The sequence below is a fragment of the Trichosurus vulpecula genome, chromosome 8 (genome assembly GCF_011100635.1).
Source record: "Trichosurus vulpecula isolate mTriVul1 chromosome 8, mTriVul1.pri, whole genome shotgun sequence".
Classification (NCBI taxonomy): domain Eukaryota; kingdom Metazoa; phylum Chordata; class Mammalia; order Diprotodontia; family Phalangeridae; genus Trichosurus; species Trichosurus vulpecula.
This window is the reverse complement of record NC_050580.1, coordinates 55,610,045-55,627,017: the sequence shown is the minus strand read 5'-3', so window position 1 is coordinate 55,627,017 and position 16,973 is coordinate 55,610,045. Positions and strand designations below refer to the sequence as shown.

General features: G+C 38.8%; 1 protein-coding gene across 1 annotated transcript in view; it reads left to right on the top strand.

Annotated features, from left to right (window-relative positions):
* The first annotated feature begins 584 nt into the window (after positions 1 to 584).
* Positions 585 to 16,973, top strand: part of CFAP70 (cilia and flagella associated protein 70) — an 85,671-nt gene continuing 69,282 nt past the window's right edge. Inside the window, exons 1-5 of the mRNA XM_036736508.1 lie at positions 585 to 647; positions 3,327 to 3,513; positions 5,504 to 5,602; positions 5,758 to 5,837; positions 11,034 to 11,210. Of these exons, the coding sequence (XP_036592403.1) occupies positions 585 to 647; positions 3,327 to 3,513; positions 5,504 to 5,602; positions 5,758 to 5,837; positions 11,034 to 11,210 (606 nt within the window). The remainder of the gene's footprint in view (positions 648 to 3,326; positions 3,514 to 5,503; positions 5,603 to 5,757; positions 5,838 to 11,033; positions 11,211 to 16,973) is intronic.

Here is a 16,973-nt window from a genome sequence, read left to right as displayed (position 1 = left end):
CATTTAACAGGAACTACTAATTGATTTGAAATGAGAAGTGATGTAATAAAGAGATTCAAAGATAATACTTAGGTTTTATAAAGGAAAAATAAGATCACCAGGTGCAGGCTAGATTACCTTGTACAGTCCCCACTCCAACATTTTTGCTTTGGTAAAAATGAATATCAATATTTAAGTGGAAAAATCATGAAAGAGTAGCTAAAGATTGTATGTGAAAGCAGAAGGATAGTTTTTCTATTTGTCTTGTTGGGGGTGAGGGTTTTATAAGCTAATTCTACATATAAGCCCCTTAAGTCTTTGTTAACACAAGCTGGTAGAGTCATTTCCTTTTCCATTGTTTCATTTCCTGAGCACTACCAGTCTGCCAGAAAAAGTAGGATAGGAGTAAAGGATTGTAAAACAAGCATGAGTAGATATAATTCCAAGTATCCTTGAGACAACACTGACATAAGAACCGGTTAATATGTAACATGAGTCCCTTCATAGCTTTCCTGTATGAGGAGACACATTTATTCCTTCTCTTTGTAGGAACAACAAAAACACTGTGTTCAGGTTAATCAGAGTAACTCTGCCCAGCTCTCACTATGGACACCTCAGCTGCAGCTGGCAAGCCAGTACAGATCACTGTGATGGATGGATATGACTTGGTAAAGTTACTTTTGATAATTTCATGTTTCTCATCTGAGCAACTCATACATTCCCATGGCTGATAAATCCCATCAGAAGACAGAGCTACTGGAACCCTTCAGCTCAGTCTCTTATCCTCCCTGCCAACCACTTCTACTTGTAGAACATTCAGAGGAGGGTCACTGGGATAGCAAAAGGGAGCAAGTTCATGCCATATGAATGAATGAAAAAGCACTAAGTACAGGCATACCTTAAAGATATTGTAGATTCAGTCCAGACCACTGCAATAAAGCAAATATCACAATAAAGTGAGTCACAGATTTTTTTTGTTTCCCATCATATATAAAAGTTATGCTTATACTGTAGTTTATTAAGTGTATAATAATATTACATCTTAAAAATGTATATACCTTAATTAAAAATACTTTATTGCTAAAAATTGCTAACCATCATTTGACTCTTCATTGAGTCATAACCTTTTTGCTGGAGGGTCTTGCCTCTTTGTTGATGGCTGCTGACTTGATCCATCAGGGTGGGGGTTGCTGAAGGTTGACGTAGGCTCAGCAGTTTCTTGAAATAAGACAGTGATGAGGTTTGCTGCATAACATTGACTCTGCCTTTCACTTGAACATTTAAGAGACCATTGTAGGGTCATTAGTTGGCCTAATTTCAATATTGTGTCTCAGGGCATAGGGAGGTGAAAGGAGAGGGAGAGAGAAAGGGGAATGGCCACCTGGTAAAGCAGTCAGAGCACACACACACAGCACTTACTGATTAAGTTCGTGGATATATGGGTGGGGTTCATATCTCCCCAAAACAATCCCTGTAGTGGGACTAATCACTGATAGTGAATCACCGATCACCATAATAGATGTAATAATGATGAAAATGTTTGAAATATCGAGAGAATTACCAAAATGTGACAGAGACACAACACAAGCACATGCTGTTAGAGCAATGGCACGAGTAGACTTGCTTGTGGCCACAAACCTTCAATTTGTAAAAAGTGCAATATCTTTGAAGTTCAATAAAAGGAGGTATGCCTTTACTTACTTTGGAAAAAGCCCCATGTTTTGAGGATTTATTCAGTGAAAAAAAGAGAACAAGCATTTGTTAAGTACCTACTATGTGCCAGGCACTGTTAATGCTTTATGACTATTATCTCATCTGATCCTAACAACAACCCTGGGAGGTGAGTGCTACCATTATCTCCATTTTACAATTGAGAAAACTGAGGCAAGCAGAGGTTGAGTGACTTGTCTGGGGTCACACAGCTCTTGGGTGCTTGAGTCTGGATTTGAACTCAGGTCTTCCTGACTCTGGACCTAGTGCTCCATCCACTGTGCAATTAGCCACCTTTTACTAGTGTAAGTAATAGCTGTCCTTATGTATTTGAAAAGTTATCTTGTGGGAGACAGACTTGTCCCGCTTAACCCCAGTCAGTAGAGCAAGGGGCAGTAGGTGGAACTTGCAAAGAAGCAAATTTAGGCTGCAGGTAAAGAAAAACTTCCTATCAATTAGAACTATCCATGAATGGCATAGGCAGCCTCAAGAAGGAGGTGGCTCCCCATCAATGAAGATCTTCTAGCACAGGCTAAATGCCCATTGTCAAGGCTGTCGAGAATGGTTATTCTTTTTCAGGAGTGGGTTGGGTTAAATGGATGCTGAAGTCCTTGCCAAGCCTAAAGTTTTGTGGTTCGGTTACTCACGTCTCCCTGTTCTGTGCCTTGGCTGCTTGATCAGTCGAGTAAAAAGAGGATGTTCATTTCAGAGGAGAAAATGAGCAGGAAAGTCAGAGCTATCTTCAAGCATCTGGAAGATTGCCATGTGGGAGAGGGAATGGACCAGTTTGAGTGGACCTCAGAGGACAGACAGCCTAGGAACAGTGGCTGGGCAGAGGAGGCCACGTTAAGCTTCTAATAAAGAATCAGCTTCTCACAATGAGAGCTCTCCCAAAGTGGAAGGTGCTGCCTTGGGAGGGGGTGAATTCCACTTTGCTGGAGAGACCTCTACTTGTCAGGCATGTTGTAGAGGGTGGCCTCTGAGATGCCTACCCTCTTGGAGTCTGCCAGCACGTAGGAAGCACTTAGAAAGTGCTCTTCTCCACTCCATTCCATTCCACTGGTAAAATTAGGATGTTGGAGTACATGACCTCTAATGTCCCTGCTAGTGCTAAAATTTATAATCCTATCAATTTCTAGTTCCTTTGGATAATAGTTTATATTACCTAATTATTCCCCTAAAAAGGAGCATCATTTCCTCATTTATCACCATGTGTTTGCTTACCTGTAATGATTCCAAAGCTTTCAGAAGAGCATTGGATTTGCAGTCAGAGGAACTGGGTTCAAATCCTAGCTCTGCTATTTACTACCTATGTGACCTTGGTTAAGTCACTTTACCTCCAAGGCCTCAGTTTTTCATCTCTAAATGAGGGTACTAAACCCTTAGATTAGCACTAATGTTTCTTTCACCTCTCCATCCATGATCCTTTGAATTATAGCTTGAGGTAATAGAAGTGCCACAATCATATTTTTGGTGACTTTTTCTTATGTAAATAGTATGTGTTTATCGTGTCTGTATGAATGCTGAACACACATACTCATGTGGAGCTGGCAGAAAAAGGGAAGATGAGGTAGTGAATTGCCATGTGCTATTTGAGTGTAATTGTAAAATAACAAGTTTATGTTTCTATCCAATAGAAAGGTACTAAAGGAGATACTCCAGTTACTTTTGTTCGTGCAGAATTTAATAATGTGGTCTTGGGAGACTCTTCAAAAATCACCGTTTCTCCTGAAGGAACAGCAAAATACAACTTTACCAGCAGTTTTGACTTCACTTCTGAAGGAACCAATACTTTAGATGACCTTGCCCACAAGCCTGTGTTCTGTAAGTCTTTATGGTTCTAAATAGTTTCCTTATGTCTAAATATAAAGACAGCTTGGACCATATATACCAGTAATAATATTTTATCTCAGATCTGGGCCATGGTGTTTCCAAAGGAGGCTACAGTTGCCATCTCTCAGCCACCTATAGGGTTGCAAGCACTGGAAATCAAGTCATGTTGGGGGACTGCTGGTTTCCCCTACTTGCTTAAAACTCCAAGGGTTCTTGGTAGCCATTCAAAAGTTTATGCTTGTGTGCTCTCCAGCAATGTAGAGTAAGTTTCTTTTCCACTTATGCAAATACAGAGCATCATGGCTCAGCATTCTCTCATCGAATCAGGAGCCGTATTACACACATACAATCACAAGACTGTGCTGGGCCCTGCCCACCAAGTGTGTGTGGATACTACACTTACTTATTATGACTATGTTACTTTTGACTGTGATGGGGATCTGAAGGTATACATAACTGGGAAAGCCAGACATCCTTCCCTGTTGATCTATAAACAGTTTGTACACATTTGAGCTATGTCTGTTTCTGACAGAAGTTAGAGCATTCCACTGATTACTAATCTCAAGGACGCTTTGACATCTGATTGATTTTTGTAGCACTCAAGTACAGAACTTCACATATGTGCATATACCCCCTCACTCCACCCAATATTATCCATTGTTCCTTTACCATTATAATAATAACCTATGTTTTTTTCCTTCCCGCCAAAATAACTTCTAGCTTCTGGGCTTATTGCCCCAAACTCAGGATATGGTTTTCCCTCCATTGCTTCTTTCAATCCAATCTAGTCTCAGAATCACAATACAGACTCTCAGAAAATAGAAAGGACCTCAGAGATGGATAGGATGCCAGAGCCTAACTAGGCCAACCTCTCTCATTGAACAAGACTTTCATCAGCATACCCAGCAAGTGGTCATAGAGCTCTTGCTGGAAGACCTCCAGTGAAGTGAAGTCCTTTACCTTCCAGGACAGCTCATTCCACTTTTAGAATTGTTAAGAAGATTTTCCTTAATCCTAAATTTGCTTCTTTATGACTTGCACTCTGTGTTGCCAGAGACTGACTCTTTGTTGATAATTTTATAATTATTTTATTACGGAACTATTTTCTACTACCCCTCTAAATCTTTACTTCTGGATCATTTCAGATCTTTTACACACTTGGTTTATAATCAAACTGTTGGACTCAGTCTATGCCCTACTTCCATTCTGGGGGATGGCCAAAATCACTGGGTGTTTTCAAATACAGCTCCCACAAATATACCCTTCCATACGCTTTATCAAGTCTATATCTCTTTTTCAATAAAAACAAGGTTCAAATGAAAGTTAAAAAAATTTAAAAGCAATGCTAATGGCAAATTTGCTCCAACTGATAGCCAATGCAATGCAACTATTGTTGAGTCAGCCCATGTGGAATCTTTGCCACCACCATCGTCAGGCAGTATAGGCACCTGACAAAGATGAACAATGCTCTCACTCTCTGTGCTATCTTTGAACATGAAATCTATAAACTCAAAGTTTAAAAATACTTGGGTGAAAGTTAAAAGTCCTCTGTTATCTTTCTCAATATAATCATTTGTTATGTTCAATATACTCTTCTGACTCCCCTAAAAAAAACCCCAACAATCCTGTGTCTTTGAAAATCTAAATAAAACTCAGGAGTGGTATAGCTTGTTTTGTGAAAAGTGTGGGAAGAGTACAGTATGACAATTTGTATTCGTAAAAAGTGGCACACCATCACTGCATAAAGTTCAGAAATCTCTGCTCTGAGAAGACTGCTCTAGTGAAAGGTGAATAAGGGCTAACTCCTGGAGAGGCCTCATATTGTTCAGTAGGAGCAAATAGTCAGTGATACTAGGTTCTCTCATTCATTTCTAAGATAGCTTTCCTTTGTCTTAGACACTTCTGTTATTTTCTTACTGCCCTTCTGTTACTTCATGGTAGACCCGGAACCTTGTTCATATTTAATGTTTTTCTATCCTAGTGACTGTGTTTGAAGTTTTACCAAAGGAAAAGAAACAGAAAGAGGAGAAGACTGTTATTCTGGGTCAAGCTGTTGTGGACCTTCTTCCTTTACTAGAAGGTCAAGTATAAGATGTATCAAAGCTACATACAATAAAATGAATTCATTTTAAATTTATGAAAAAGCAAAATTCAAACATGACACATTTCTGCCCATAAATATGTTAACTTGATACTTCCTTTTCTGGGTTTAATAGGTCTTCTTTTTTTTCACAGGAGAATGCACATTTGAAATAATGACCCCTTTGCATCCTATTGCTGGCTCACCCTTAGAGAATCTTCGACCAGGAGCTAAAGTAAGCGGGTATTTTAAAAAATAATATTTTATTTTTTCCCAATTACATGTAAAAACATTTTTAACATTCATTTTTCTAAAAATTTGAAATCCAAATTCTTTCCCTCCTTCCCTCCCCAACTAAGGTAAGCAACTTGATATAGGTTATACATGTGCAGTCATGCAAAACATAATTCCATATTAGTCATGCTGTGAAAGAAGAAACAGACCAAAGCAAACCAAACCAAAAACAAACCACAAAATAGTAAAAATAATATCCTTTCATCTGCGCTCAGACTCCATTGGTCCTTTCTCTGGAGGTGGATAGCATTCTTTATCATGAGTCCTTTGCTGAGAATAGCTAAGCCATTCAAAGCTGATTATTGTACAATACTGCTGTTACTACGTACAGTGTTCTGGTTCTTCTCAATTCACTTTGCATCAGTTTGTGTAAGTCTTTCTAGGTTTTTTTGAAATCTTCCTGCTCATCATTTCTTAGAACACAATAGTAGTAAGTGGGGTTTTAATACTTTTAAGTTTACTTGTTGCTAGTTACTAGTCGCCTAGACTAGGAGGCAATGCCACACACTACCATGTCTCCCCTGTTTCCTCTGAGCACCCACCAAGATCTCCTCAATGAGTTCCCAAACCTACAGTTTCTTTACCTTTAATCTTTCCTCCTATTTTTTGGTTTCAAGAAGGTGGGTGAGGGAGAGAAGACAGATCAATCCTTCACAGCCGTTTTATTGTACCTTGTTATTCAAAAGTCTGTTTACAGAGTTTTTTTGTTTTTGTTTTTTGCTGTGCTACCATTTTATAGTTACCCTACTGTGTTTCAATAAATTATATTAATGGCCATTAAAACATAAGTGATCAAAGAATTATGAATGAGAACAGTTGTGAATGTGGAGAGATGCCGTGTGTCAAGATTTTATCTTATTCTGGTTCCCCTGACCACCACAGTCCCCTTCTAGTCAGTAGAGTAAACAAGTTTATAAGTAGCCAGTATAAAATAATAATAGCAGGAAGTAAGATTGCAAAGGGGAACCTAGAGGTCAACCATCCCAAAGATCAGGGGAGCATAATTTGTGAATTATATCATATATTAGCATAAAAATCAAATCCTGCTAACCATACCAGATATTAAACTGTACTATAAAGTAGCAGCCATCAAACCTACCTGGTACTGGCTAAGAAACAGAATCGTGGATCAGTGGAATAGGATAGGTACACAAGATGGAGAAGTCAATGACTATAGCAATCTACTCTTTGATAAACCCAAAGAATCCAGCTTCTGGGCTAAGAATTCACTATTTCACAAAAACTGCTGGGAAAATTGGAAAATATTAGGGCAGAAACTGTGCATAGACCAATATCTTACACCATATACCAAAATAAGGTCAAAATGGGTTCATGATTTAGGAATAAAGGCTGATACTATAAGCAATTTGGGAAAGCAAGGAATAGTTTACCTATCAGATTTATGGAAAAGAAAAGAATTCATGACACCACAAGAGATAGAGAGCATTACAAAATGCAAAATGGATAATTCTGATTGTGTTAAATTGAAACGTTTTGTATAAAAAAAGCCAAAGCAACAAAGATTAGGAGGGAAGCAGAAAATTGGGAGAAAATCTTAACAACCAGTGTCTCTGATAAAGGCCTCATCTCTAAAATATACAGGGAACTGAGCCAAATTTATAGGAATACAAGTCATTCCCCGATTGAGAAATGGTCAAAGGATATGAACAGGCAGTTTTCAGAGGAAGAAATTAAAGATGTCTATAGGCATATGAAAAAATGCTCCAGATCACTACTGATTAGAGAAATGCAAATCAAAACAACTCTTAGGTACCACATCTCTCCTGTCAGATTGGCTAAAATGATGAAATGGGAAAATGATAAATGCTGGAGAGGATGTGGGAAAATTGGAATATTGTTACATTGTTGGTGGAGTTGTGGACTTATCCAGCCATTCTGGAGAGCAGTTTGGAACTATGCCCAAAGTGCTATAAAAATGTTCATAACCTTTGACCCAGCAATACCACTTCTAGGGTTGTATCCCAAAGAGATCACACAAGTGGGAAAAGGACCCATGTGTACAAAAATATTCATAGCGGCTCTTTTTGTAGTAGCAAAGAATTGGAAATCAAGGGGATGCCCATCAACTGGGGAATGGCTGAACATGTTGTGGCCTATGAAGGTAATGGAATACTATTGTGCTATAAGAAATGGGGATGATACGGACTTCATAACAACCTGGAAAAACCTACACAATATAATGCTGAGTGAGCGAAGCAGAGCCAGGAGAACATTATATACAACCACAGATATATGGATTCTGTGACAATCAAGCCTGATAGACTTTGCTCTTCTCAGCAACACAAAGTGCAAAGACAACTCCAAAGGACTCACGATGGAGAATGCTGTCTACATCCAGAGAAAGAACTATGATTGAATCACATTTGAGATGTGTGATTGAGGCACACTTCATTCTTGCCTTTTATTTTCCCTTTTTTTTTTTCTCTTTTGTTTTTGTTTTTGGGTTTTTTTTATGGTTCTATTTCCTCTTTCTCATGATTCATTCCATTGGTCATAATTCTTCACAACTTGACTAGTATGTTATACATAGAAGATATATCGGATTCCATGCCATCTTGGGAAGGGAGGTGTGGAGGGGGGGTAAAGAAAACCTGGAACTCAAAATTATGTAGAACTGAGTGTTGTAAACTAAAAATAAAAACTCTCAAAAAAAAGAAAAAGAAAGAAAAAAAATAAATAGGGATGTTTGGCACATAGTAAAAAAAAAAAATCACATCCTGGTAATATGTGCTGAATCTGGGGAAGGCCTCTAGGCCTTGGTGCTGTGGGCTTTTCGTCCTACGATAAATAAATCTCAGACAAGTTCCAGACCAGCAGAACACCAAATGTTATCAGCCTCTGAGATGATGTGGACTTGTTCACTTGGAAGTTTTACTGATGACTTTGAGATGCCATGGCTATGTTACTGAGCTAACTCTGAGGCGGCACAGATAAGACTTAGTCTGCTTCCCACCTGAACTATAAAAATGAGGCCCCAGATCCTGCCCCCAAGCTCTCCTCCATCTCCATCAGTTCCATGTTGCTAAGAGCTCCCAACTCTAATCTATGGTTGTGGGAGTGCCTCTGTGCCTCTCCCTCTACCATTTCTCTGCCCCATCACCACCTGCCTCCTCTTCATGCCCATGCCCTCTGCCACTATACCCCCTGCTCTTTCATCGCTTATCTCTGTACTTTCTGTGCTATTCTCCCCTGTACCATTTGGGCCTCATTAGTGTCATTGAAGCCTCCCTCCCCACTGTCACCATGGTCTTACCTGGTGAGTACCCAAAGTACACTCAGTGTTGGTACACCAGTTCCCGTTTCATAATTACATAAATTAATTAACAATTCATCTTAAAAATGAGAAGGGGTTTGAGGAATAGAGATGAGGCTTTCTCTTTTTTGAGTGATTTTTAGCACGTCCAATGTCATACTTCTGGTTCTACATAGTCAAATTTTTAATCTGACAATTTAATCTGTCTACATGATCTTTGATCATTCCTTCAAAAGCCATTTATTAAGCATCTGCTGTATTCAAAACAGTGTTAGGTTCTGGGATGATACAGAGACCCTTTAAACTCATTCCTTATCTTGATTGAACTTGCTTTCTAACTGGATAGGGTGTGTTGGGGAATTCTCTTGACTAAGAGAAATGGGACCTCTTAGGAACCGTGTCCAGTGACTGCAGATCAAAGAGAAGCAAAGAAATGTATTACTATGGTAAGGAAGACAGTCCTTGCTGCTAGCAGCTTCCTAGCATACAGATTTAGTTTCTGTATAATTTCTTAGACCCATAGAGAATACACATCCAATCAGCATTCTGTGGTAACTTAGGATAAATCAATAAAACATTTCATAAGTGAGGGAGGGAAAGAGAAAGGGAGTATCAGCAAAAAAGAAAAAGGAGGCTTCCTGGGGGAATATTTGTCCTGTAGCTGTCACATTTATTATCTGAATGAGAAAATATTCCTTGTTCAAGGGCAAAAAGAAGTGACCAAATGCTTTTTGTTTTATTATTAAAGAAATCCTTTTTAATAAAATGGAAAGACTGTGATTATTTTTAGACAAGATGGCAGTTGTCTCCTATCCAAGGGCAACAAACAGTTGTTCCAACATTGGAATAGACCATCTGTTTTACTGTGCATTTGCCTAGTTTGTTATATTTTATTTTTCCTTCAGTAGTGATTGGGGACTTTATATTATTAGGCCATTTCAGGGTTGGGGGAGTTAATCCCTTGAAATGTTGCAAAATGATTATGGTTCCTATTCCCGCCACCCCACCAAGTGTAATATACATGATTTCCTTAGGTTTGCAGGTAAAACACATATATTAAAACATGCTATCCAAGTTCCTTCCATTTTATTGGGCATCTTGTTGATTGTATAGATCAGGGCTGTCCAGCTCTAGGTTTTCATTGAAACAATAAACAATATATTTTGTTTTGCCATTTTAGTGAGAGCTCTGTGGTAGCTCAGCTTCACTTACTAAAGCACTTACGTAAATTTCTATGCTCAAAGGTGGGCCTCATAAATTGCACTGGGAGCCGCATGAGGCTGGTGGCCTGCATTTTGGACAGCCCTGGTATAGATATTTAGTATTGAAGCAGCAATGCCGATTATACCAAAGATAATCTAAATCCTCAGAGAAGTGTAGTAACTCAGCTCCATCCTTCTGATTGACCTGCCCAATGGAGGATTTTCCTACCTATCTTTAGAGTATGTATGATTCGTGCCCTGCAAATCTGAAAGGGAAAAATCTTGTTAAATTTGATTGTTGGATAGATACTCTCTAGAATGTCTGCATTTACCATTTGCTGTTTTTAAAGCTGTTTGTTTTCAGCATATTAGTTTGGTAGCTAACTTTTTTTTTAAAATAATAGCTACAAAGTAACAAATCTCATGGTATAGTGCAAAGACCAAGGCACCAGAGGGCAAAGTAAGTGGGTTTTTGTCCTGTCTCTGCCGCTAACCTGCTCTATGACTATGTCCTTCATTGTCCTCATTGTAATGTAATGTAAATATTTATCTTCCTCTCTCATAAGGTAGTTGTGAGAATCCAGTGAGATAATGACCATGAAAACTATACAAATCTAAAGCATTATTATGATTCCTTCCATTTTTCCTTCTTTTTCTGCAGTGTTGTCTTGAGGTAACAGTATCTGTCTCAGAGGCATTACTGACTACAGCCCAGATCTTGGGTGGGAACCTTTTAAAAGTGACTTTAGAGGCTGCCTACTCTGTGCCAGAAAATTTTGTGACTACAGGACCTCAGCAAAATTACATGGTTGGCTTGCAAGTTCCATCAGTTGGAGAGGTAAGTAAATGGCACTATATTTCATTTAGATACAAATGTCTTCATTTGTATTGTGTTTCTGTGCATAGTTATTACTTTATAAGCCCAGGAAGAAATGCCTTTTTCTAATAAAGGGCCTTGGCTCTAGGTTCAAGTTCACCGGGGTTATGACTTGGGGAAGCCTGACCCTAAACAGAGGGATCAGGCTCCTTTTCAATCTCTGGATGGTTATTTCCCTGGAACCCTGGGAAAATCTCTTAAAGCTTAGGCTTTAAAGAACTTAGGTTCTCCCCAGAAAGGATTAACACAGTCCTTTTAGAAAGGTCCATGCACAAAGTTTATCTGGTAAAGGAGAGTATAAATTTCCTTCACTACAAAAGACATATTCACTCATCAGCCACACTTGAAACATGAAACATAACTCCTCACTCCGTCATACTCTCTTTAGAAGTCAGTACATAAGATATTAAAACATGAAATTCTTTGTGGGTCTGTTGACCAGGTATTTTATTTTCCCTTCAGATTTGCATTGTCAAAGCCTCTCACTAACTTCTGGCCCTCCTGGCCATCCAAAGCATGGCTTAAGCAATTTCTCTTCGTGCTGGACCTCATCTGCTTTTAGAGGGTGGTGCAGGAATCATCTTTTACTAGGCCATTCAGAACCAGATCTCTCAAACTCATTAGGTGACTGCCAAGACTAGAGAGACCCATTTTGGGATGACGGTTCAAACACCTGTAATCAGAGAAAGAAACACAAAGCAGAAGAATCTGACAGGGCTTTTATGGTCAGTCTCAGGCTCTTCTAGACAATCACATGTACTTGTTGTGTGCTCCCTGATACCATCACTGCCAGAGGGGAGGGGATGGGAAAAGAGAGAAGGGGAAGTCTGAGGGAGAGCTCAAAGAATCCCAACACATTCCATAGATGGAAGGGGAGAGAGGGCAAGACTTTTTTGGAAGTTTGTCCATTGTGTATGTCAAAAGAAAATAAGTTTTAAATTTTTCCCCCTCCCTTCATTCTCCCTTCACAAGATGGCATGCAATCCGGAATAGGCTTTACATATACATTCCTATTAAACATATTTTCACATTAGTCATGTTGTATAGAAGAATTAGAATGAATGGGAGGAACCATGAGAAAGAATAAAACAAAACAAAAAGAGAGCAAATAGATGCTTCTATCTGTATTCAGACTCCATATTTCTTTCTCTGGATGTGGATGGCATTTTCCATCATCCAACTCTTTTAAAGTTGTTTTAGGTCCTTGCATTGCTGAAAAGAGCTAGGTCTATCAAAGTCAGTCATGGCACAATGTGGCTGTTACTGTGTACAATGTTCTCTTGGTTCTGCTCACTTCACTCAGCATCAGTTCGTATAAGTCTTTCCAGGTTTTTCTGAAGTCCTCCTGATCATCATTTCTTATAGCACAATAATATTCCATTGCATACATATACCACAACTTGTTCAGCCATTCCCCAATTGATGGGCATCCCCTCAATTTCCGGTTCTTGGCCACCACAAAAAGAGCTGCTATAAATACTTTTGCATATGTGGGTTATTTTCCCATTTGTATGATATCTTTGGGATATAGACCTAGAAATGGGTCAAAGGGTATGCACATTTTTATAACCCTTTAGGCATAGTTCCAAATTGCTCTCCAGAATGGTTGGATCAGTTCACAACTCCACCAACAATGCATTAGTGTGCCAATTTTCCTACATCTTCTGCAGCATTTATCATTTTCCTGTCTTGTCATGTTAGCCAATCTTATAGGTGTGATGTGGTACCTAAGAGTTGTTTTGATTTACATTTCTCTAATCAATACTGATTTAGAGCATTTTTTCATATGACTATAGATAGTTTTAATTTCTTCCTTTGAAAACTGCCTGTTCAAATCCTTTGACCATTTCTCAATTGGGGAATAACTTGTATTCTTATAAATTTGATTCAATTCTCTACATATTTTAGAAATGAGGCCTTTATCAGAGATAAGAAGGATTTTAAAAAGCAAATTAGAGAAGTAGAAGAAAAAAAGGGAAAAGAAATGAGAGTAATACAAGAGAATCCTAAAAAAAAAGAGTCAGTAGCATGGGAAAAGATATACAGAAATTTACTGAAAAATAAATAGAATTGGCCAAATGGAAAAGGAAGTTCAAAAGCTCACTGAAAAAAATAATTCCTTAAAAATTAGAATTGAACAAGTGGAAAGTAATGACTCTATGAGACATCAAGATGTGATAAAAACAAAATCTAAAGAGTAAAAGAAATGGAAGAAAATGTGAAATTTCTCTTTGGAAAAGCAACTGACCTAGAAAATAGATCCAGGAGAGATAATATAAGAATTATTGGACTACCTGAAAGCCATGATAAAAAAAAGCCTGGTCAACATCTTTCAAGAAATTATGAGAGAAAACTGCCCTGACATATTAAAAGCAGAGGGCAAAATAGAAATTGAAAGAATCCACCAATAACCACTTTAAAGAGATCCCAAACTGAAAACTCCTAGAAACATCATAGCCAAATTCTAGAGCTCACAGATCAAAGAGAAAGTTTTTCAAGCAGCCAAAAAAAACCCAATTCAAATATCGTGGAGCTACAGGCAGGTTTACACAGGATTTGGCAGCTTCCACACTAAAGAACTGGAAGACTTGGAAGATGATATACTAGAAGGGAAAAGAATTAGAATTACAACCAAGAATCACCTACCCAGCAAAACCGAATATAATCTTTCAAGGGGAAAAATGGATATTTAACAAAATAAAGGACTTTCAAGCATTCCTAGTTAAAAGACCAGAGCTGAATAAAAAAAATTTGACCTCCAAATGCAAGACTTGAGGGAAACATAAAAATGTAAAAAAGAAACAAGAAAGAAAATATAAGAAATTCAATAAGGTTAAACTGTTTATTTTTCGATATGGCAAGATAATATTTGTAACTCTTGTTTGTGTGTGATTTTGTTATTTATTTAATATTTTAGTTTTCAACTCTGATTTCCACGAGATTTTGAGTTACAAATTTTTCCCCGTTTCTCCCCTCCCCCCACCCTAAGATGTCATAAATTCTTATTGCCCCTTTCCCCAGTCTGCTTTTCCTTCTATCACCCCACTCTCCCCCTTATCCCCTTTCCCCTTGCTTTCTTATAGGGCAAGATAGATTTTCATACCCCATTGCCTGTATATCTTGTTTCCCAGTTGCATATAAAAGCAACTTCTTTTAAAACATTTGTTTTTAGAACTTTGAGTTCCAAATTCTCTCCCTTCCTCCCTCCCCACCCACCCTCCTTGAGAGGGCAAGCAATTCAACACAGGCCACACATGTATCATTATGCAAAACACTTCCATAATAGTCATGTTGTGAAAGACTAACTATATTTCCCTCCATCCTATCCTGTCCCTCTTTATTGACTTTTCTCCCTTGACCCTGTCCCTTTTCATAAGTGTTTGCTTTTGACTACCTGCTCCCCAATCTGCCCTCTCTTCTATCATCTCCCCCTCTTATCCCCTTTCCCCTTATTTTCCTGTATGGTAAGATACCCAATTGATTGTGTATGTTATTCCCTCCTTAAGCCATATCTGATGAGATGAAGATTTACTCATTCCCTTTCACCTACCCACTCTTCCCTTCCATTACAACAGCTTTTTCATGCCACTTTAATATGAGATAATTTACCCCATTCTATCTCTGCCTTTCTCCTTCTCCCAATATATTTCTCTCTCACCCCTTAATTTTATTTTTTAGATATCATCCTTTTATATTCAACTCACCCTGCGCCCTCTGTCTATATATACGTATATTCCCTTCAACTACTCTAATACTGAAAAAGGTCTCATGAGTTACAAATATCATCTTTCCATGTAGGAATGTAAACAAAACAGTTCAACTTTAGTAAGTGCCTTATGATTTCTCTTTCTTGTTTACCTTTTCATGCTTCTCTTGATTCCTGTATTTGAAAGTCAAATTTTCCATTCAACTCTGTTCTTTTCATCGAGAATGCTTGAAAGTCCTCTATTTTATTGAAAATCCATATTTTGGCCTGGAACATTATACTCAGTTTTGCTGGGTAGGTGATTCTTGGTTTTAGTCCTAGTTCCTTTGACCTCTGGAATGTCCTATTCCAAGCCCTTCAATCCATTAATGCAGAAGCTGCTAGGTTTTGTGTTATCTTGATTGTGTTTCCACAATACTTGAATTTTTTCTTTCTGGCTGCTTTCAATATTTTCTCCTTTACCTGGGAACTCTGGAACTTGGTGACAATATTCCTAGGAGTTTTCTTTTGGGGATCTTTTTCAGGAGCCGATTGGTGGATTCATTCAATTTCTATTTTACCCTCTGGTTCTGGAATATCAGGGCAGTTTTCCTTGATAATTTCTTGAAAGATGATGTCTAGGCTCTTTTTTTGATCATGGCTTTCAGGTAGTCCAAAAATTTTAAAATTATCTCTCCTGGATCTATCCTGCCCCCCTTTATTGACTTTTCTCCCTTGACCCTGTTCCTTTTCATAAGTGTTTGCCTTTGACTATCCCCCTCTTATCCCTTCTCCCCTACTTTCCTGTAGGTTAAGGTACCCAATAGGTTTTTCCAATGAGATATTTCACATTGTCTTCCATTTTTTCATTCTTTTGGTTCTGTTTTTTTTTTTTTTTTGCAGGGGGGAAGGCAGGGCAATTGGGGTTAAGTGACTTGCCCAAGGTCACACAGCTAGTAAGTGTGTCAGGTGTCTGAGTCCGGATTTGAACTTAGGTCCTCCTGACTCCAGGGCTAGTGCTCTACTCATTGCACCACCTAGCTGCCCCTCTTTTGGTTCTGTTTTATAATTTCTTGATTTCTCATAAAGTCACTAGCTTCCACTTGCTACATTCTAATTTTCAAGGCAGTATTTTCTTCAGTGGTCTTTTGGACCTCCTTTTCCATTTGGCTAATTCTGCCTTTCAAGGAATTCTTCTGCTCATTGGCTTTTGGGAGCTCTTTTGCCATTTGGGTTAGTCAATTTTTTAAAGTGTTCTTTTCTTCAGTATTTTTTTGGGTCTCCTTTAGCAAGTCATTGACTTGTTTTTCATGATTTTCTTGCATCACTCTCATTTCTCTTCCCAATTTTTCCTCTACTTCTCTTAATTTGCTTTTACAAATCCTTTTTGAGCTCTTCCATAGCCTGAGACTAATTCATATTTTTCTTGGAGGCTTTTGATGTAGGCTCTTTGACTTTGTTGACTTCTTCTGGCTGTATGTTTTGATCTTCTTTGTCACCAAAAAAATATTCTATAGTCTGAGTCCTTTTACAGTGCTTGCTCATTTTCCCAGTCAATTACTTGACTTTGGAGCTTTTTGTCAGGTTATGACTGCTTTCAGAGCGTAGAGTGCTTTGTTCCAAGCTTCAGGGGTTTTGCCTTGCTGTTTTCAGAGCTACTTCTATTCTGAGGTGGTATGATGCTCCTCTCCTGACCTGTGCTCTGGTCTGCGAGTAAGGCAGTTCTTTCTGCCATGTAACCACCAGGAGGACTCTCTCTCCACAGCCACCACAAAGCTCTGCCACACCAGTGCTTCTCCCTCCCCCACGAACTGCCAATCAGGACCACTACTCAGATCCAAGCAGGGCAAAGCAAGAGAACCCTGCCTCAGTGCCAACAAAGGGATCTCTGCACTCCCACTCTGATCAGCTGCTTGATTCCTCCCGTGTGGGCCAGGGGCTCTGGAAGCAGCTGCTGCTGCAACTGCTACTGCCACTGCTGCCACTGCTGCTGCTGCCACTGCTGCTGCAACTGCAGCTACCTCTGTTTTCCCACTGAC